This window comes from Prunus dulcis, chromosome 2 (genome assembly GCF_902201215.1).
Source record: "Prunus dulcis chromosome 2, ALMONDv2, whole genome shotgun sequence".
In the NCBI taxonomy this organism is placed as follows: Eukaryota; Viridiplantae; Streptophyta; class Magnoliopsida; order Rosales; family Rosaceae; genus Prunus; species Prunus dulcis.
In genome coordinates, this window is record NC_047651.1 from 22,912,307 (window position 1) to 22,935,346 (window position 23,040).

At 38.1% G+C, this 23,040-nt stretch overlaps 5 protein-coding genes across 5 annotated transcripts; 3 read left to right on the top strand and 2 right to left on the bottom strand.

Annotated features, from left to right (window-relative positions):
• Positions 1-2,316: 2,316 nt before the first annotated feature.
• Positions 2,317-5,563, bottom strand: LOC117618661 (bZIP transcription factor 18). Its single transcript, XM_034348334.1, has 4 exons — positions 4,960-5,563; positions 3,831-3,963; positions 3,461-3,545; positions 2,317-3,058 (listed from the first exon to the last, which is right to left on the bottom strand). Exons 1-4 carry the CDS (start codon positions 5,445-5,447, stop codon positions 2,682-2,684), a joined length of 1,083 nt encoding a protein of 360 aa, XP_034204225.1. The 5' UTR covers positions 5,448-5,563; the 3' UTR covers positions 2,317-2,681.
• Positions 5,564-7,334: 1,771 nt separating this feature from the next.
• On the top strand, positions 7,335-9,170 carry LOC117620382 (RING-H2 finger protein ATL74-like). The gene has a single exon (XM_034350564.1). It carries the CDS (start codon positions 8,263-8,265, stop codon positions 8,893-8,895), a length of 633 nt encoding a protein of 210 aa, XP_034206455.1. The 5' UTR covers positions 7,335-8,262; the 3' UTR covers positions 8,896-9,170.
• Positions 9,171-11,247: 2,077 nt separating this feature from the next.
• On the bottom strand, positions 11,248-12,703 carry LOC117618790 (probable chalcone--flavonone isomerase 3). The gene is made up of 5 exons (XM_034348518.1): positions 12,426-12,703; positions 12,229-12,312; positions 11,980-12,135; positions 11,667-11,893; positions 11,248-11,572 (listed from the first exon to the last, which is right to left on the bottom strand). Coding segments are annotated over exons 1-5 (630 nt in total). The 5' UTR covers positions 12,427-12,703; the 3' UTR covers positions 11,248-11,410.
• A 4,289-nt stretch (positions 12,704-16,992) lies between these two features.
• On the top strand, positions 16,993-18,209 carry LOC117617112. Its single transcript, XM_034346370.1, has one exon. The coding sequence runs from the start codon at positions 17,156-17,158 to the stop codon at positions 17,888-17,890; it is 735 nt and encodes a 244-aa protein (XP_034202261.1). The 5' UTR covers positions 16,993-17,155; the 3' UTR covers positions 17,891-18,209.
• Positions 18,210-19,322: 1,113 nt separating this feature from the next.
• On the top strand, positions 19,323-22,901 carry LOC117620345. Its single transcript, XM_034350512.1, has 7 exons — positions 19,323-19,786; positions 19,890-19,995; positions 20,416-21,519; positions 21,708-21,770; positions 21,854-22,074; positions 22,195-22,313; positions 22,518-22,901. Exons 1-7 carry the CDS (start codon positions 19,727-19,729, stop codon positions 22,624-22,626), a joined length of 1,782 nt encoding a protein of 593 aa, XP_034206403.1. The 5' UTR covers positions 19,323-19,726; the 3' UTR covers positions 22,627-22,901.
• Positions 22,902-23,040: the final 139 nt, after the last annotated feature.

Below are 23,040 nucleotides of genomic sequence, written 5' to 3' on the forward strand. Positions count from 1 at the left end.
AGATTAGCATGTTACTTGTTGACAATGTAATCGTATCATCAAGATTTATAGAGTGCTTACTTTTTTAATATTATGACTGAATACGTCTTAATTTGTTGTTTTTATTGAAGCTTTGAAGCAGTTCAGTTACAAAAATCGTCTTTTAAAATAAGATAATCGCGCGTATTTAGAATTTACTTTAACAAATTGTATATAATAAGACAATTCTCTTATAAAAAAATTATACTATGTTGTCCTTTTTTTAATCAAGATTTAAAATAATGATAATTTTTATATATCTATGTCATTGAAAAATTGGATTTATTTTGATGAAGGACCTACCATGTTAGGAGCACATGCAAGACCCGGGCTTGGCGGTCCATTAATTTCATACATCATTTTCAGATAAATTTGCTGATGCTTTCAGTTCTAAGATATGATAAAATAAAAAAAATATTGTAAAAAAAACATACAAGACAAATACATAAATTTAATTGTGAATTTGTAAATTTTAGAGATAGCTCTCCTTTTCAAAGTTTTCTTGTTGATAAGAAAAGGGGACGTGACATAACATCCATCCCATGCTCAATAAGAATTTCACCTCAACATAAATCTTTAAATTTGTCTCTTGTGTAAAGGAATATTATGGAGGTGGATTTCTGGAATCAAAATCTCTACCATTTTTGAACTCGCACACTTTTCACATATGTCTGTCTGTGTGTGTGTTTTTTTAAAATTCATGAGCAAACAAATGACAATGGTCCAAAGTGATTATGGTGCACCGAATTCGGTGTGGAAGTCAAAGTTTGTGGCTTCAATGTGAATTGAGAGAAAACAAATATAAATATAAATTCTTTCGGTTTGTGTACCAAGACTTTGAAGAACGCTTTTATACCAAAATAGTGATATTCTTGTTGCAATCTAGTTTTTCTCTTTTTTCTTGGTCAAGCGGGACGGAGATTGCATGCATTCAAATCATAATAATAGCACATAAAAGAAACAATAATTAGAAGAAAAAAAAAAGAAAAAAAGAGGAAGAATATATTGAAGCAAAATGCGAATGTGAACATAGTTTTTGTTTCATTTATTGCATGTTTTGGCATGGCATTACAAGGCTTGAGCAGTCTAAATAATGAAGGGGCATGATTTTGATATTTCATGTGTATATTTTATTATTGTTAATATGTGTTCTTTGCCTGACCAAAATATGTGATCCTAAAGTTGCTGAAACCTTCTGTTGTGGACAAGGTTGAAGGAGGTTGAATTGAGATCCACAAAAGGCATGTGGATTTTATCCAAATGTTTGTGAATGGAGGACCCATGAAACTGGCCTTCACTTGGGGCTGTCTGCTGCTGCTGCTGCTAGCTTTAGACCCATGAAAGTGTCGTCCCAGTTGCATGAAACTAAAAAGAATGGAATGACCCGTTTGTTGGGTCAATTGGCAAGAACGTTTTGTTTGAGAGGTCGCTTTCTTAGGGTAGTTAATAACATGGTCGCTTATAGCAGCCACAATTAGTCCCACATGTATGCCAACTTCCAATATAATGCAAGTTCATACTCCAACCATGTGCATTTAAATGGATAACTTGGAGTGTAGGCCATCCCACACCTGGTCACATGTGAGCCATGTTTGGTATTTATAAGCTCTTCTTTTATGTTTTATGTAATGTGATTAGCAAAACTGTTGTCCATATTGTGTACGAGGGTGCCATGAGCTAAATTGAGAGTGCCAAATCTGTTCTCCCCAAATGAGTCGTTCTCTTAACTCTCCCCATTGCAGGGCTTTAAAGATTGAGAACAATAACTGCAAAAGATTAAAAACACTTTCAAGTAGTTTTAAAAAATAAGGGTGATTTTGAAAACTAGATTTCACTTTTTCTAAAACGTAAAATGAAATACGTTACTAAACATGTTTTCAGTTTTCAATTTTCAATTTTAAATAAAAAAAAGTGATAATGAAAACTGAAAATGAAATGGTTGTCAAACAAAACAACCCCTAAAATTATCATTAAAAATACGAATCAAGTTTATGTCCAACTCCAACATTCTGAGAATCAATCTTATTTACGTTGTTGTCCAGGAAAGGCTCATTCCAAATTTTACTTGCAACGACAAAAACCAACAAAATAAAAAGTACAAAAAATTGTCGCATATTTGCAGAGCCGGCATCTATAATATGATGCGGCAATGGGATTTGAGCTTTGGGGGTTACGCCCTTTTTTGTTTCTTGTTCTTTTTGTTCTTTTGGGGGGTGGCCTTATCAATCGCAATTTACAATGAAATGTTTCTGTAAATGAAAAGCAAGTTAATATAAATTGAGAGAGAGAGAGAGAGAGAGAGAGAGTCAATCCACTACATAAAAGTCAAAACCACAATATGAACATAACAACACCGATTTCCACAGTATGACATTTTCAAGGGTTACAAATGAACAGAACACAAAGGAAGGGATAGGGGGATCCCAGGCATGAAAAGTTGCATCTCTTACAATGCTCTATTCTCACATGAGCAACCCCAAGGAATCAATTAGGAACTGAATAAGCATTCATGAACTGCTTAAGACCTAAAGCAGCTACCAACAATTTTGGGAGCAATCAATTCAAAGAATCAAAGTCCAATAAACGAGTTTAAACCATACCTTTGGTTGAGGTCAGTCTATGAACAATCCAATAAATAAGGTGGACCTGGGGTAGATCAGCATTCAAAATCTCCTGTTGCTTTCACCGGCTGATATGGAGGGCCCTTCAGGCCTCACTAGATGAGAACCTCTGTTACTGATGTCAAGCCCCTGAAATCGGCCAATCGAATCCTGCTGCAACATATCTGAGCACGCATGTGACTGGGCTGCAGAAAGCATAGGCTGATGGGGAGCTGACATATTTGGCTGGAAAGGATGAAACTGTGGCATGTGAATGTTCTGGGAATCACGCTGTCCTGCTTGTGACTGACTGGGAAAGAAGGGGGATTGCGAAAATGGAATTTGGTGCATTCCCATGTTGTATGAATCAGTGTGTGTTAGTACTTCCCCGGTTGCAATCTTGAGCCTCTCAAGTTCTTTCTTCAGTGCATCATTGAGAGCTGTATTAAGGGAAGAGTAGCACAAGAGAATTGGTGATTAGCAATTGCCATAGCGCTTTGGGGAAAGGTAGCCTTGCCCACTTCAAAGTACAGTTACCAGACTCAAACCAAAGGAGATAACCAAGAACATAATAGCAAACCAATGAATTGGTTGGACTAATGCGAGAGACCACATTATTAAGTGTACAAAGACCCAAAGGTAGCATTTGTAAAATTTAATACCTAAGGGACTCAATGCATTCTTAACTGATATTAACCACAAACATAGCACTGAACCAGCTAAGATCAGTACCCAGATGATGATCCATTGGTCACTAGTATAACAAGTAAAACAAGAAAAATTCAATAAAAGGTGCCTGAAACCATGGAAATCATTCCAAAAGGTGGGTGCATGACACGTACCATCACGTAACTGAGCTTGTTGTTCCATAGCTTGCACCCGAAGCTTAAGCTCTGAGTTCTCAGTAGATAAGCCAGTTGTATCTCTCTGAAAAAATAACACAAAAAAATACAAAACCTCTCAGATATCAGCCTATGGAAATAAGCAATATGCAGGCAATGAGTTATAATAAATGAAAATCTCTTAAATCAACACCAGGGGTGAAGGACAAACAAGTCCTGATTACAAGTTTTGTAAAAGCTCAAAATAATCTCTTTAGAACATCTCTCTCTCATGTAGCATTCCTATGCCAGATGACCATTCAACTACATCTGCATGAACTACATGACTATAATCAGATGAGGCAAGCAAGATGAGTATTTGAGTAAGAACCTGGAACAGAGTGAGTTGTGCAGATAGGGTAGTAGCTTCTGTTTGTAGGGTCTGAACTTTTCTTTCAAGTTCTGAGATGTACCGGGCCTTCCTCTCTTTTGACCGAGCAGCAGACTGCCGATTTGCCAAAATCCTGTTTTAGAATATGCAATTGGTAAACATTCTTTAGAAACACCCCCATTAAGTATACGTATAGTTAAGATCTAACAGTTAAGAACTTTCATCAGACATACACCACAGTTCAAGCTGCTGGATTACAACCAAAGGACGAATAAGTTCTTACATGCTTAAAGCCTTTTCAAGTGTTAGAATTGTTCTCTAATAAGGTCCTTAAGTCAGGTTTCGTATATGGATGGTTGAGAAATATAATGAGTGAGAGGCATCTCAACCATTCATATCTAATATAACGGTTGAAGAGTAAGTCCTCATTTAATGACCTTAGCAAAGGACTTTGAACGAATAATTAATAGCAATAATATTATAGTTAGAAGTAGTATTTGTATAAAAAATTTATTCAGATAATGTTCCAACTAAACATCCTTAAATGTTTGAGAAAGTTGTTGGTCATTTGTTGGCAAATTCGGGAACAACGAATAGCAGTTATCTTTAAGAACCTTATGCAAGATCTTGCGTGTATCATTCTGAGATGCAATTCTTATCTAATAGATTATTTTATGCGAATTCATGATTTGGCAAATGCCTCTTCTACCAGTTGTTTTTCCACTAGGAACAAGCAGCACATTTAATTGTTGCCTCCTAAGCTAAATTATCGAAAACTAAATGGGTCACTTAAGAAAGATAATAATGCTTCTTCAGCATCATAATTACAGTTTCGAATAACAATTTAATTTTCCTAAAGAAAATAAAATAAATTTTGGGTTGGAGCGTTACTTCTATGGCAGAGAGCAGAGCACCCACACATTCATATTCAACATATGATAAGCAAACACAAATCCCTCCAAAAAATATATATTCTTTTTTAATACCAGTTTCTAAGCTGAAAATAATATCCAGCTAAAAAATCAACCACAACGAACAATATGCAAAAGTTTTGAGTCACAATACAAAAATGAAGGAACAAACATAAGCAAACAGATGCATAATGTGATACAAGCGGATAGAAGAATACCTCTTAGCTCGTTTTGGGTCGACAGTCCAGAGCTCGGCGAGCTTATCAGGAGCCATGGCCTTCTTGGCCTCTATGCTGTCCAAAGACGCGTCAACCGAGTTGCTATGCCGGTGCCTCGGCCTCGCACTCATCTCTCCACCAAGCTCTACACCTGTCTCCGCGGAGCCTCCGGGATTCTCGAGTTTTGGGTCGGAGGGTCCATCGTCGAGCTTGGATCCGAGCTTCTCGATGTCCATGTAGGTGCAGAAGAGGTCGTCCTCGGAGCCGCCCAGCTCCTCGAAGCTGCCGGATGGGCCTTCGAACGGGTCCTGGAGCAGATCCAGGTCGTCGGGGATCCGGAATTGGACTTCGGATTGGGCTCGACGGTGGTAGGAGCCCCGGAACGAAAGGCTGGGACTTGCGTCCGGAAACGGCGTCGTCATGCGTGGCCTCTGAGAGGCCTGAGAGCTAGAGCTCGGATCCGGTTTCGGGTTCGCCGGATCTTGCATTTTTCTTCGACTCTGGAGCTGTCTGCTGTCTGCTGTCTGCCTCTCTTTTTTCTCTCTCCTCGTGTCCGAAACTAGTTGTGTTGACAGTGAGTGTTCCTCACTCCTCCAGGACCAGATTAAGTTGGATGGACGTTTAGGAGCGAAAAATGAAAAACCATGTTACACGGCGCCGTTTCTGTGTGGACCGACCGAGGTTGGATAGTCAACTGAGATTATGGATTGGGCTTAAGGTTTAAGATCTTCTATTTACGATTATGGCCCAATGTGTTCTATGATTGGACTTGAGGCTAGTTTGTTACACCGAATTGGACTCGGTGTCGGCGGTACTTTTTTCTTCCCAACGTTGAAAGATTTTCCGAATTTGAACGCGAGGGACGGAGAGAAAGAATGAGACAAGTGTGCAATATTGGAGATATGAATAGCGACCACATTGTTGTAAAGTTTTGTACATGTGAAGTTACAAATCCTTGTGTATACTACCACAACAATTGAGGGTTTTGAGTAGGCTCCTCCTCCTTTCCTCCATCATCAAGTATAAATGTCAATAGTCTCCGATGGCCATGTTAGGTTGTCTTGGCTACAGGCAAACATCTTGGTCCAAAGCACCACTCGGGTTCTTAGAACTAAGCTTATGCAGATGTTTTGGTTGAAGCTTGCTCCACTCCACATCACATGTTGTTCACCTAATTAATGAAGGTGGTGATGAATTTGAGACAAGGTTAGCAAAGTTGGTGAGGGCATTGACATGTTCCATGTATATCTGATGTAACTTGTATGGAGCTAGTCAATCCAAGCAGACAGACAGGTGTCTTGCTCTAGAACTTTGAGGGTCCATTGGACGTTTTGACTAGACATATGTGGTCCCATCTCTTCATCAATCACGGTATAGAAAGAGCCACATGAATTGAATGTGCCGTCACAAGTAACTTGGGAAGATAATTTAACATGTCCCTGTCAAAATAGAAGGAAGAAGGGAATCAATTTGGCAAACCACATTCATTTTGAATACGGAAAATAACAAGGTTTCCATATGTTTGGACTTGACAGAAAAGACTAGAGAATGATGATTTCTGGCTGATTTCTCTCTCTCTCTCTCTCTCTCTCTCTCTCTCTCTCTCTCTCTCTCTCTCTCTCTCTCTCTCTCTCTTAACAGTTACTGTGGTGATTTTTACTACATGGGTAAAAACAAAGTAAGTTACTTAGTCAAAAATTAATGGTTTTTGTGACAATAAGAATAGATGCATGTGAATATGCCAATGGCTATAATTTAAGTTCCAATTCCTCCTGTTAGAATGATGCTTGAAAACTTGCAAAAAGTTTAACATGAGATGGGAGCAAATCATAATCTTGTATCAAATATTAATCAATTAATTAATCAGAAATGATTGGGGGGGGGGGGGGGGGGGGAGCAAATGTCGACATTAGCATTATGATAAACGATTAGGATTTAAGAAGAAGGATGAAGATTGGCTAAATTGGAGAAGCAATGATTTGACTTTTCAATAAAGGAGGGTGAGTGTAGGAGTGGAAGAAGGACTTGGTGCTTGGAATAATAAGCTTTACTTTCTTTTAAATCACAATTAGGATCAGGTACCTTAATTAAAATTCTTAGGCTCTTACTTTAATTTTAGGAAAATACTAAATAAGTATGAGTTTTTACATTATTGCCAATAGCAATGTGACATGTCTATAGAAGTTTTTCTTTTTATGTTTTTGATGAATTATTTGTGCATATGTGTCAAATTGTGATTTGCAGAAAAAAAAGAGTATCTCCTTATCAGTAAGGAGGTAAATAGTATTCTTATTTTTACTTTGGTTTGCTAATGAGCACACTTTTTTTTTTTTCCCTCTACTTGATTCTCTGAAGTTTAATCTTCTGTATGTCATTTCTCTCAACAATAATGCACACTCTGGTATTGAAAAGACACCCATCTTAGTCTCATTTGGTATCCATCCTCCTATCTGTAACCCAGTGTCCTTCCTTACCCACAATCCAAATACTACAAAACTTGCCCATAACCCTCTCACAATCTGCAGCATCTACCAAATTATCACTCTCTCTCCCTCTCTCTCTCTCTCTCTCTCTGAGTGGAAGAAGCAGAAAAGGCTTCATTTAAACCTTTGAGCCTCTAAGCCTCTTTGATAAGAATATATGAGTCATACTTTCTTCTCTTTTTCTTCATTCCATGTCTTTTTAGAAGTTAGGGTTGTTCTGAGGGTTATAAATCTTAATTTAAGTGATTATTAACTTCAAGTTTCAACCTTTTGGAGTCTTGATGATTACTATTCACCACCACTTCCATAATCAGAGAGACCATCAAGATATGCTTTTTTTGAAAGTCTTTTTTATCTAGTTGGAATCCTGACAAACATTACCATAACAGAAAGGCCCCTCTCTATCTCTCTCTCAGTTTTGACAAGAGAGATATCAAAGAAGAACCACAAGGTAAGAAACAACTAGTCCCCACTTAATTTTATGCAGTTTCCCTCACTACCATGAATTCTACCGGTCTTTGAAATCCCCCACAACTCAGCTACCACCAGCCTTGCATAGAATTCCAACACGAAACACAGAGGTAGCTAGAGTGGAACAAAAAATAAGAGAGAGCTTTGCTCTGTACATGGGGAAGATGAATTCCCTTCTCTCAGTCTCCTTTGTGGTTCGATTTGGAGCCAAAAACCCATGGAGATATGAAACTCCAAGCTTATTTGCATAAGCTGTTAAGCAAAAAGATACAGGCTTTAGCTTATTACAAAGCAGGAGAAAGGTGGGTTCTGTTTAGTTTTGCTGATTCTCAATCTAGTGAAGCAACCAATGGTAACTCTTCATCACCGTCCACACCGCCTACTTCTAGACCCATCAGGATCATCATCATCATCATCATCATCATCATCATCATCAACCACACCAGACCCAGCCAATGGAAGCAGGACACGTGGGACATACACCAATGAGGCCAACTTTGACACCAACATGGTCATCATCCTAGCAGCCCTGCTCTGTGCACTGATATTTGCTCTGGGGCTAAACTCAATCGTGCGCTGTGCTTTAAGATGCAGCAGAAGGTTCTCTTTTGAGACGCCAGATGAGACCGCTGCGCGCTTAGCAGCCACAGGGCTGAAAAAGAGCACATTGCGTCAAATTCCCATTGTGGCATATGGCTCAGGGGCTAATATTCCTGCCACAGACTGCCCAATTTGCCTTGGAGAATTTCAAGATGGCCAGAAAGTGAGGCTGCTGCCAAAATGCAACCATGGATTTCATGTCAGGTGCATAGACACTTGGTTTTTGTCACACTCTTCGTGCCCAACTTGCCGCCACTCATTGCTTGAACAGCCAGCTGCAGCTTCAGATGCTGCAGAAGTTGCTGATGCTAGACATACTGCTGGAAATGCATCATCTGGGGGTCAAGATGATGTGCCAATATCTGTTGATGAAGCCAGTTGATAATGTTTTAGACTTAGAGAGAGAGAGAGAGAGATTTTATTTATTTATAATATTGTTGTTTTACAAGTAGTTTTTATTTTTTGGTTATCAAATATGTAATCTTATCTGAGCTGCTATGGCAATGCCTACATGTATATGAGGTTTTTGAGGAAATAATATAAATTTTCAGCCAAAATTGAGCACTTCATATGTTGGATGATATTATCTATTCTAATATTGTAGTGGTGTTTAACTTGAATGCGAAGGAAGATCCAATCCAAGTATAAATTTCAGCCGATTCATTTTATATGAATGTCTTGCCGTCTTAGTAATGCAAAGCAATTAAGCAAATAAAACCTCCCTATCATGCGTCCGAGTTCGAATCTCTTTTTCATAATTTAGATTAAATTAAAGTAGAATATTTTACTTTTTCTTTTTTTCTCGCTTTCATTTGTAAAAGTTAAGGCGGACAAATGCAAATCTGATAAAAACATAGCATTTTTCAAGAACTCAAGCTGAATTAATTTTTCATCCATGATCCATATGCACCTTTCTATTTTCCCTGTTTGATTTGATGGGCATGCAATTATTTATTTTGGTATAATATATAATATATGGGACACAAGTGAAAAAAGAAACATTATTTTGTGCCCACGGAATGGAATCTCAAACTCTTTTTTCCCCACCGTTCTTCACCTTTTATGGCCCACAGGTAAGAAATTTTATTCCTGCACTACCTCAAAAATAATGTATTTAAGTAAATGAGCTGCAGCAGGATCAGTACTTGTGGGTGTGATGAGGACATTTTCTTAAGCATCATTTGCCAATGGACCACTCCCACAACCACACGCACCCTCTTCTTTTCAACCTGATTGATCAATATCTATCTTTAACATTTTTCCTGGATTCCAAAGATTACTAAGAAGACATTTTTGTGCAGGGATGCTTGAGGAACAATATTTGTGTACTCATGACTTTTGGGGGAGGCAGTAATTAATGTAGTCATGTTTCATGTTTCAATGCTTTGTGGCAACTTGTATTGGTAGAATTGTTTTTTCTTTTAATTAATGAGTTCGGGGATTCAAATTTAGGATATGTGCTAAAATTGAGACGAGACGCATCTTTAAAACAAGAGCTGGTTATTTTTGAATCTTGATAGAACCGTTTAAACGATAAACGTCCACTAAAACACCCACTAGCTATGCTACTACATCATAAAAGGGTACATGAAGGTACCAATACAGTACATATATAGCTCGTCATGGATGAGCTACTTGAGCATACATAAATGGTCAAGAGCAAATCCAACTTGGAATTTTTGGATTGTTGTGGACTATAAGGACTTAGTGAGCTTGTGGTTCACAATAAACTGAATATAGCAGATGATATGATTTCTTTCCGAGAATGAATATTAAGAAGAATTCCAACCCCCCTCGACCCCCCTTTTGTTTCAAGGATCCTTCTACTACATCTTTTTAAACATATTTCATTTTGATTTGTTGTAATTGAAAATTCACAAGGTAGCTACTAGCTTAGACAAGTTGTTTTTCATCTTTTATTTTTATACAATCAATTAAGGGGAAGGGAAAGGGAGGGGGAACTCACACACATGGGTACCATGGGACTTCAACACAATACCACATGAGAACACACCAAGACCTGGACCGTCCAACTAACACACCTAGTGTTATAATACCCTTGTTAATTTAGGCAAGTTTTATTTGGGGAAAAATACAAAGAAAAATTTGAAGTACCTATGTTAAAAAATGAGAGTGTGGCATGATGATTGATAGGTGTTACTGTGCTAATATACAATTGAGTCTACTGATTGGAGTCATTCTATAATGAGGGTCTTATATATGGAATTTAGGTGAGGCCCTATCTCTTAACCATTGAACCAGACAAACCAATTTGAACCAACAATTTAGAAATATAACCTTACTTAAGGATCATATGTACAGCCCTCATTATAGAATTCTTGTTATTGATTGAGGCTGGTGGTTGGAAAATTGGCCAAGGCCTTGCAACAGTAGGGCCCAAGTATAGATATCAATAAGTTGATTTGGGTCTTGATAAGACACGGATTGGCTTCGGCCCCTTTGAGGTCCTTAAATGTCTTAGCCCATTTTACAACATGCTATTTTAGTTGAAGTCATTTTATAGTGAGGGCCACCTAACCTAAGTCTTAGATGAAGTCCTTTTAAATGTTGGGTCAAACTAACTAATTTGTTTCAACGACTATTCAATTTGATCAAACGGTTAAGAGATAAGTCCCTCACTGTAGAATTCTTGATTTCAGTTGAGGTTGCAAAGCTGTAGAAAGAAAAGGGAAAGTAGGAATATTATTTTCCATAAGCATAAAAAACTTGGAAGTTGGATGGACAGAAGTCTATATATATCATTCATTTTATTAAACAGAACAGAGCACAAGAAACACCAGGTTTTCCCATTAGTTAACAAACTTCAAAATGAGCCCTTGCAATTGCAAACAGCAGCAACCCATAAAAAGAGCCCAAAACCATACAACAAAATGCTCTCACTTAGTCAACTCAGCTGAGAGTGTGTTAGCCAAGGATGATATGGTTGAAGGAGACACCCCTCTAGTCCCACCCAAATACCATTTCTTGATGTTCTCAACCACATTTGCATTCTCCACCTTGATTTTTGACTCTTCCTTCCCTTCAGTGTGAAAAGAAATCTGCATACACATAAACAAATAAGTAGAAATTATATCTAATTAGCTGAAAGCAATATTTCCTTAACAAACCAATGTTATTGAGTTTGATTCTTACCTCAGCAGTGGCAGAAGTTGCTGGAAAATGAAACGTGATGGTGGAATCTTTCTTGAAGTACTTTGATTGGAAGAACTCAACAATTTTCTCCAAGGCTTCCTCCTCCTCTTCTTCATACTTGTCATCAGCTGCCAATCTATCCCTCACAGCACTCTCAAGCTGCACCCCATATTGAGACCCTTTGATCTCCTTGATCACCACAACCCTAAGGAATTTCTCAACAGGAGCTACAGGCATCCACAATTTGATCAAGGGATTAGAAAAAAGTAATTGAAGATTGCAACTTTTGGGATGTATGTTATTGCAATTTTACCAGAAATAAGAGCATCAAAGAAGTCATCATCTTCTGCAAGCTCATTTGCTTTCTTGGTCTTCCATTGTTGAAGATGTGACACAACTTCAGGGTCTAAGTAAACCCCAATTGCTGTGAACTTGATTTGAAGAAAGTGTATCTCAATGTCAGTGATCCCTGCCAAACCCAATTAACCATTAGCAATTTTTCATTTTCTTTTGCTTATCAAACACAAAAATGGTATGTTTAGCAGGTGCAAAAATGGCTTACCATGACCCAGCAGAGACAATGGCTTGGTGGTTGTGATATGAGAAGGAAAGGGAACATCATCTACCAACACCACTTCAGTACCCACTGTGGTGCATAAAGATACAAAATTTAGTCATGCTTAAATTCAAGAACAAAACCCAACAAAAATAAAAAAAATAAAAACAACATGATTTCAGAGAGAGACAGAGAGCTCTTACTCTTAGCGTGGCTGTGAGTTTTGAAGGGTATGATTAACAGGCAGCTATGGAGAAGATGAAGGAAGTAGATAGAAATGTTGTCTGAGAAAACAATGGGAATATAGCTGAGGTTTAGGCCTCTATATATCGTGGGCTGTGGTGTTCAAGCTGACAATGCCTTCCAGTCTTGGCAAGGTGGTAGGTGTTGCGGTGAGGTTGAAAAGCTTGTGATCACATCTCACTTTCTCCAACTTAAATTTTAGTTAGAGTTTCATTTGTATAAAATTGGGTCTTCAATTGACACGTCACTTAGCTAATTGCCATAAAAAACAATTCGGGGTGTCCTGTGGAGAAAATTCTCACACATAGTTGTTGTATACAACCGGTGATACGATAAATTTTTTCAATCTTATAAAACGAGGCTCTAATTTTAAGGGCAGAAAAAAAAAATTTCAAGTAATTTGATATGAATAATGTGTTGGCAGAGGGGATACATGAAACAGTCACACCAAGGTGGTCGCTTGGTTTGTGAGGCACCAAAGATGGTCTCTTTGTTATTCTTCATCAAATTTTGTTCAACAAGCACCCTTGTTGTGGGTGAACCTGTCCTATATTACAGGTTAGGGGCATATATGAAAAAAGAATATCCTACTTCATTTTCGATTTGGCTGAAAATGAATATTGGATGGCCTCCATCTACCCACGTGTTCAACAATTCAAGCTTCTAACAACCATTCCTTCTACCTACCTCCCCTATTTAATCTCTTCTGGTAGCACAGTTTCTAAGTTATGGCTGCTGTACAGAACAGGGGTTCTCTTTCCTATTTTCTTTTATTTTTTTAATTAAAGGGAAAAATATCTTTATTTAATTTTGTTTTGGACGGGACGAGGAATAGAATTGAACTTAAGTGAAATTATTATTCAAATGAATTATGTGAATAATTTGAAATTTCATATCTATAATTTATATACGACGCCCTCATTATAAAACCACTGATTAAGAGTGTTTACACATAACGCTCAAAATCAAGCGTGCAAATCTCGCATTCCTTAATATTGTAGAGTGAGGAACGCTAGGGAACAAAACTGGGACCTAGTCTCAATCTTGTTTTGGCCCACGCATCAAACGAGGCCTCAATTACTCTCCTTGGGCCAGTACTTTTATAACAAAAAACCACAATAGAACTGCTTTGGGCTGGGAAGCTCCGGCCAATTGTAATCCTGTCACCTACTGAGGGCGGGCCCTCTAACTGGATGATCATCGGTGATGTAAACAAAGCATTGCGATGATTAGCAATTAAGGCGTCACAAAATTCTTTCTTCTCTCTTTCTAGTTTGGACTTTCCCATACCTAAACAATGAAATCACAAAATTACCTTGCAGTTATGTGCTAATTAGAAATTTAACATCCGCCAGGTTCATTTGGATTTCCACAGATTGGAGAGTCCATAAGCTTCATCAAGGCACAAAAACAGAACGAAACGGGTGAGTGGATCCAAATCCGAATCTTAAACTATGAGCCAGTATTCAAGACCTCACTCACGGGCTCCAAGACCGTGGTTCCGACGGGTCAAGCCGGTAACATAGGGTATAGCCGGGCGCAGCTATACCCTTGGCATATTTTTGAATATTTAAATAGTATAGCCGTGCGGCTATACCATGCGCATATTTTCGAATATTTAAATTGTATAGCCGTGCGGCCATACCCTATGTGTATTTTCAAATATTTAAATAGTATAGCCGCGCGGCGCTACCCTCGCATATTTTGGAATATTTAAATAGTATAGCCGCTCGGCCCTACCCTGTATGGAATATTTAAATAGTATAGCCGTGCGGCTATACCCTGTGCATATTTTCAAATATTTAAAATCGTATAGCCGGGCTATACCTTGTGCATATTTTCTAGTATTTAAATAGTAGATAGAACGGCACGGCAATACACAGTGCATATTTTGGAATATTTAAATAGTATAGCCGCTCGGCCCTACCCTGCGCATATTTTGGAATATTTAAATAGTATAGCCGTGCGGCTATACCCTGCACATATTTTGGAATATTTAAATAGTATAGCCGTGCGGCTATACCTTGCGCATATTTTCAAATATTTAAAATCGTATAGCCGGGCGGCTATACCTTGTGCATATTTTCTAGTATTTAAATAGTAGATAGAGCGGCACGGCAATACACAGTGCATATTTTGGAATATTTAAATAGTATACCCGGCCGGCTAGACTCTATATATATATATATATATTAATTTTTAATTTTAGTTTTTTTGTTCGAATATACCTATATTTTTTTATTAGTTTTTTTAGTTTAACATTTGTAATTAAGAAATAGCTTAGCCTTATTTAATGAGTTTAGTGTTTGGTATGATACAATGTGAAAAAGGTACCTAGCGAAGGTGAAAATGAAGTTGGGCTTTAGTGTTTGGTGATCTACTTCTTGATATGCTTGATAAAAACACCTACACAAGTTGAGGTTGTGTTTGCTTAAATAGGACTATAATAATTCAATATGGTGAAGTATGATTGGTAATAATAGGTTTACTGAAATCGATATCAAAGAAATAGGTCAAGGAAATAGTATTCTTGTACTTGTGTATGGTGGAAAACATGTTATCCACAATGTCAATGTGATAGGGATTTGAGTTTGACATGTATTTAGTTTAACCTTGTACCTGTTATACTTATTCCTTTAGTACTTCTGGATAAGTGTTTCCTATAGAATCTGTGGGTGTGTCTTTATGTTTTTCTTAATATTGCCTTGGTTTGCTAAGAGACAATTGATGTCAATCTAGATATTAGCTACACTCAGGACTGACTACTTTGAGCATGTACTTCCTGATGTTATCCAGAACTCTTCTCACCAAAAACCATTTATCTGTAACGGATATTTAACATGTACTTCCTTACGTTATTTGGAACTTTTGTTAGTAATAAATTATCGGTATGAAATCCTACAACTTTACCCGCTAGGAACATACCAAAAATACGAGTACAAGTTCTTTCTTTTCTCTCTTTCTAGTTTGGACTTTCCCATACCTAAACAATGAAATCCCAAAATTAACTTGTAGTTAGTGTGCTTATTAGAAATTCAACATCAATTCAACATACATCCAAAAAGCTAACTGTGTTTGGCAGAAAAAATTAAAATTTGTTTATGGGTTCGAAAGCGCTTATATTCAAAATTAAGCACTCACGAACAATCCCTTAATTAAAAAATACCTAGTTAGGAAAATTGTTAGATACGTGGCTTAATTGCATCGATCTCAGGTTTTCTGGGTGTCTTCTGCGCTACACACATAGACCACAACCTATTTAAAGATCCAAACATGTTTGGTCCATCGCGGTTTGAGAGCTCAAAGAAATCATCCATTTCATTACAAATTATTCTTGGACACCAACCATCAAGAACGAGCCCATAAGACGTAAACCCATGCCATATCCAGCTATGGGCCTTCCAGTTAAGCTTCGTAAAAATGAACCGTCTATAATAAGTAACTTATAGTTCAAGAAATTAAGAGATTTTTTATAAACCCTACGTGGAAAATGTCATCATGTGAGCTTTGATTGTTCAAAGTCTTTCTCTATGGTCAATCATAGGGGCCAACTTGAGAGTATTGACCCATTTCCTTGAACTCGCATGCAGCCTACTTTCAAGAAATCGTTACCGTTTTCTTATGTTCATTGACAAACAATTGATGTTGACCCCAAAAAATAAAAATAAATGATGTATAGGAACTTTCTATATGTAATTTCCAGAATCAAAATGATTTAATTTAATTATGACATCTCAAGGCTTTTTATCATATATATATATATATATTCATGTTAATTACCACGTCATGAAATTCAATTACATCAGTAAACGATACGGACATCACGTTATTATACACAACAACACTTGTATTAATATATCATCGAAGAAGGGATCAAATTAAAATTATTTAATTTTGTTCATAATCATGTATATAGGAATCTATGTCAAATTTTGAGTCCATGAAATACGTTAAGAGTTGTACAATCTGAGGCCAAGGGAAAATGAACAGGTCAAATGAGGTGGGTGTGCACTATTCACAATCGCAAAGTCTTTACATCCACGCAATTTATTACACTACACCTAAAATACAGGTGGATTTACTCTGTCTACGTGGATTTGTAAAGCCCAAGACAGCTCTGCTGATGTGTCAGTTCTCGTTGGCTTCATTGGTCAGGCTTTATATCAAGCGGACGTCTGGGCACAGCCAGCGTCCGAACAACATGCACTTTCCACGAGTGCCCACGTGCCACGTCCTCACACAGTCGCCGAATGGGACCAACCTCCCCCTCCATTATTTTTTAATCCCACACGACCCACAATTAAAATGTGCACGCCACAACGCCGACCACCATTAAAACATCCAACTGACCAAAGGTCATCGACATCAACGGCTCTGATTAAAGGACCCCACGCCACGTTACAAATTCAAAGGCCGCGTCCACGAGTGAGGCTCGTGCACGAAGCCTCCCGCCACGCTCTTCCTCCCACGGAGCTCGTGCCCAATCTTCTTCAACAGTCTTATATTCCAAACGCACTATGAAACCAGAAAGCTTTCGAATTCCAATTCAACTATATAAACCCATTCACAATAAAGAACTTGACTCTGCTTCTAAAAATCCAAATCCAAGAATCGAATCGTTTCGTTTCGTCCGCCACAAGAAAGCGTTTCGAGAAAACAGTGAGCGGTTTCTTGCACTCCGTCTCTGCGAATGGCATCGCTGGGCCTTCAATTCGGAGGAAGTCGATACTTCGATATTTGCCAAGACAATCTTTGCAGTCCCTCGTCCAATCAGAGGCCGTGTGGTGCGATGATCCGCAGCCGCACCGGATCAAGGGGTGCGAGAGTGAATTCATTGGCGGTGGCTCGGGCGAGTTTGGAAGCGGTGCCCCGACAACGGCGTCGCGGCGGTGGAAAAGGAAATAGTGCCGAGACGGCGGCGGCGGCGTATGAGAAGTTGGACGCGTGGATGAGAGATTCGGTGGTGGAGATCGTCAAGAATCTTAGAGAAGCGCCGCTGTTGGTCAATGTGTACGGGAAGGGCATTACGGACGAGAAGCCGAGGATTGAAACGGAGAAGGGGGTGGAGGAAGAGAATTGGGAGGTGCTCAGGCGAAAATGGGAGGGTGGGGTGGCGCCGTTTCCTGACGGCGTTATCTTCGTTGAGGAACTCATGGAAGATGATGAAGGTGAAGGTGACCGGAACGTTGACGGAGATGGGATGACGCGGGCATGGGGGCTAGTGGTGCAGGGGAAAGGGGAGGAGTGTGGGCCAGCTTGTTACTTGTTGAAGACGAGTAAAGTAAAGGCCGGGTCGGGTTGTGGGCTGGGGATGGGCTTGGGCTGCACTCATTTTTGCTTGGTTCGGGTCAAGAGTTTCAGGGAGACGGCGCAATCTCAGCTGAAGAATTGCTGGCTATTGCAGGCCCAGGCCCAGGCCCAATGATAATCTAAATCCAAATTCAATTAATTTGTAAATGAAAATACCAACTTAGAAGAGCACCAGATTAATTTGATGCTCACTTAATTCATTCATGGTGTACAGTACTGTAATTGTACAACTCATAACCATGATGATATATGTATAGTGAGAGAAGGAAGCATTTTACTGAAACACTCAAGTGGATCCATTTTTTTCTTTCTTCCTTTCTCTGGGGTCTTTGCATTTTCCCTTGTGTGAAAGGAATTTGCATGCTGTACGTGATGACTTGAGAAATTTATGAGTTTATTTTATTTTATTAGTTAATAATGGAATTATTTTGATATATTTGATGTTTTATGCCACTTTCACATGTGATTTGCTTTCATGCTGGAAAACTTGTAGATACATTATCCGCTCATTATTGATAGAACTTTAAGTGATTTTAAATGATTATGAGAAGAAGTACGTGATACATAAGTGATTCTGGTCTATCCATAATCACTCACAAATTATCCTTATGATTATTATGAATAATTTCCTTGCATATTGTAAAAGAGAGGCACCACCCTGCATAAGGTCAAGTAGCTCACATAAGCTTTCCCAGGTGCAACTGTAACGAGTGCTTGAAATTGAAGATCATCTTGCTTCATGCTTTGGTCTACCATTATGGTTTTCTGTATTTTGGATTCTTTTTCTCTGAATTCATTGGCAATTTGAATATAAAAGAGTATATCGTGGAATGATGAATGATGTAAGACTAAATACATCAAAATGATGAATGATAAAGACATCACAAATTGAAAGATAAATAAATATTAAGTTGACACAAATTACATTAGATACGACCATCCGTCTCATTCATATCTCTATTCCACAGCCACTTTTTTTCTTTGGCCGAATGATGATATCTCATTACGAAATCTTATCCAAAATGGAGGACATACAACAAAACATAGAAATTTACGCAATTTTGATAACAACTTTTTATTGATATTAAATTAGCATCCATGAAACAAATTAATGTTGCTTGGTAACTTTGTAATCTTCTTTCATACAACACAAACAAAAACATTAGGATCATGATTCATTATTGAAATAAATTGTACTGAACGAACACTCAAACAATAATCTTTTCAGTACAAAGACTCAAACAATAATATTTTGGAAAAGTATATTGGGAAAACTAGATGATAATTTTCCCTAATTTATCACCACATTTATACTACATTACAAGGTAAATGAATATGTCCAAAAAAACAAAAGGGGTAAATTAATATGGCATGATACGGGTAATTATTATGTCAAGGGCAGCATTATTAAGATCCTTTTCCAGGCAACCAAACAGGGCCTATAGCATTACGGTAGAACGCGTGGGAAAAAAAAAGCACGGCGTTTTCTCTTTTGGGCCTAAAATAAAACCAAAGTCCCTCCAACCTGTTTGAATAACCTGTTTGAATTTGAAAGTACCCACGTTGTTGTTGTTAAGCCTCCTCTAAATTACAATTTAAACCACGAGAGAGCAAGGAGCCGAACAAAACTGGACGAACAACCTTTGTACTAGTGAGAGCGCGCTCTTCTCTTTCTTCTGCAAAATTCAAATTGAATATCAAATAATAAAAATTCCCACGGATCTGCTACACAAAACTTCAAAACCCTAACCCACCAACCCCTCTTCCCTCTCAAACTCAACCTTCCATTCTTGTTTGCTCCCTCGGGGAGGTCCAAAGATTCTTCATTTCAGCATACCCTTTTCGTTTTTGTTTCAAAAGTTTACAAATTTTAGCGCCCATGAGTCAGATTTAGTGGTTCTTGCAAAAGGGTCGGTTTAAAATTGGTGTATTTGAATTGGGTTCAAAGATTATGGAAGACCGATGTGATTCAGGAAAAGGGTTGGTCTCGATACCCAGATCGGATTCAAAGGTTGGTTCTTTTTCCTGCGCTTAGTTTGCATTTGAGGGAATTTGTTCTCTAGTTTTCGTTCATTTCACTGGTTTCTGATTTTTTATTTTTTGGGTTGTTTTAGATTGTTGGGGAGAAGCGGGTGAGTACTGAATTGGGACAAGAACGTGACTTGGGTTCTCGTAAGCGGCTTAAAATGCGAGATCTTGAATCTGTTTGCCGGTCTGAAGGTATTTATTATGAATATTTGAAAATTTTCTTGTTGCTGTGCGGCTTCTTTTTAACTGAATTTTTTGGTGTCGAACGTGGTCTCCCTTATTGAATACGATTCTGCATTTTTTTGGCGCTGAAAAATCTTTCTTAAATATATTTAGTTTCAATTTCTTTGCATATATATGCTATACATTTAGACTCTTTTGAAAACGTTGGTGCACCCAGTTTATATAGTTTAGAACTATAACAGAGAAGGTATAAAGTTACTCAGAGGTAATGATGTCCAAGGCTCTACGGACATTCATATCATGGGGTTTACATTTGATTTGTTTTTGTAAATAATTTACATTCAATTTAAACTCAAATTGAAAAGGTTCTTTTGGTTTGCTGTTCGGAGTGGTTTTGGGTTCAATACTAAGCCCTATTTTTCATTCCAGGAATTAATCCCCACCATACAAAATCCTTGAAAAACAAAGAATCAAGTGGTCAGTTTCAATCCAGTGGTGAAGAGATGTCTCAAGTTACTGAGGTGCCTATAACTTTGGATTTGGATGCTTCTCAAGCAGGAAAAGCATGGAGTAAGGCATTATCGGTAGCGGTCAATCCTGCTTCTAGACCACTGGATCTGAATACAGACATGTGCCTTGCCAACAATACAGTTCAGGACGACAGTCAGCAATGCCCTGAGAGTTCTGGAAAGATCACCTTGCTTAGGGATCCTAGTAAATGTGTAAATGAAAAAGGCATCCGATTGGACCTCAATGCAGAAGATGCTTCAATTCCAGAAAATCAAGATCCATTTTACCCTTATAAAAATACCAATCACTTGAAGCCAAGAGCTGTGTCTGAGTGTGGGAGCTGCACTGGGCCATTGGAAGAGAAGGATTCAATGAGAGTGTGGAAGGAGATGAAGCAAAATGGTTTTCTCTCATCTACTCATGGAGGCATTCCGATGCCAAAGCAACGGACCAAGAAAAGTAAAAATGAAGAGCTCAAGAAAAAGATGGAACGTGCAAAGAGGGAACAAGTGGACAGGTTCGCAAAGATTGCTGCTCCAAGTGGACTACTCAATGAACTGAACCCTGGGATTATAAACCATGTGAGAAATAGAAAACAGGTCCGTTCAATCATAGAGTCCCTTGTAAAATTTGAAAAACTTGAAAATGACCGTGTGGGAAACATGCTTACAACCCATCCGAAGAGTGGAGCATGTGAAATTGGGAACAGGAAGGACCTGCAAAATATGAATGAGTCCGGAGTACATTTCTGTCATGGAAGTCGGCATCAAAATACTTCCTTTGAGGGCGGGCAGACAAGAGGGTTCCCTATATCCATGAATAGATCTTTTATTCCACAGGACAAAGGCAGAGATGGTGAACGAACCACAGTAGATAGGTTTAGCGGTAGAAGGTTTATGTCACACTCTGTCCTTGAAAATGAGGAAGATACACTAGCATTGAAGTTGCCATCATCAACTAATGCATCTGAGGATGATAGCCCTTTGTCTAATGAAGAAACAGCATCTTATCTTTCCATTAAAGGTGTTTATTTAAAATTTTGATCTTAAATGTTTAATACTTTAAATATGCCATGCCTTTAGGAGTTGTTTTATGAATTTATAAAAGTGGGTTAAGTAGCAGTCAAGTGATGATTGGGGGAGATTTTACATGTTGAAAAAGGTGGATGTGGTAGCTGATGTATGTTTTCTTTTTCCTTCATTCTTTTTCAGCTGCTACCATTGCTTCTCAATGGTTGGGACTTATTCTTCAAGACATCAAAGGACGTCTTGCAGGTAACGCTGTGTCTGTTAAATCACTAGTGGATCTTGTTGGAATGGATCACATCCTTACGTGTACTCTGTTCATGTAACTGCAGCATTGCGACGCAGTAGGAAGAGAGTTCGAGATGTAATAACTACAGATTTGCCATCATTGTTATCAAAAGAGTTTCCCTCTGATCAGGAGAATGATCCTTGTATCACGAAAAATTCCACTGGTGGATTTCCTAGCTGTACTATTGCAGACATGCATCGAGCAAGATGGAACCCATTGTTTGAGCAAATGGATAAAGCACTTTCTGAAGAAGAGGATCAACTTGTGAGTAGTATCACAGCATTTTAAATAGATGAAGTTGCTGTGTGAATAGTATCACAGCATTTTATTTTTCTTATTTGAATATTTACATGCAATTTTCTTATATTTGGTTATAAATTTCAGGAAAGTTGGTCGAACCAAGTAAAAGAAATGCAGCTTCATTGTGACCAGGGGCTTCAAATTGTTCAATGGAACACTGCTTCTGGCAGTCAACAATTGGGAACATCTGAAAATGATCCCAGGTAAAGCTTTTTATTAGCATCAAATTTTCCTGTAGTTTTTTTGCTTTCATAAATCTTCGATCTAACGCACGAATGGCTGGATGGTCTTAATGTTTAGAAGTCAAATTCTTCTCAAAATTGCTTACAAGTCAAATGGTAACTTCTTGTTTTTCAACTAAAGTAAATGTTGTAATTATTTTATTCTTCTTTATGATTGTCTTGCAGATCACATATACTGGATAACTCAGATAGGGCATTAGCTGTCAGGGCTGCTGCAGCTTCGATTTATTCAACATGCAACTTTCTTTTGTCGACAAATGTACCCTGTTTCTGAGCTTGTTCACTACAGTCCTTCCTCTCTTCAATCTTTGTCTAATTAAGTTGACCTTTTGTTTTGTTTTTTTTTGTTTTGTTTTGTTATTTTTTGTTTTCCCGCTAGTGAGCAATCAGCAAATCGTGATTAGGTTTATAAGGCTTTGCTCAGTATTTTGAGTCTGTAACATCAGAAACGGAGGTCATGAATCTGTCAGCTTTATCTAGAGTGGCAGAATACGACTGTTACAATTCCAATTGTTGAAATAATAAGCCTTGAGATTTACTACTTTGTTAGTCGTTGATTTTCAGGTTCTGTAATTCAATCCCTCTTGGCTGAATTTTGAATTCATTTGACAGTTTGTTGCTAATGTTGATGATTTGCTGTATCAGAAATTGACAGTTTGTTGCAAGATATTTCTATAATAGCCAAAAT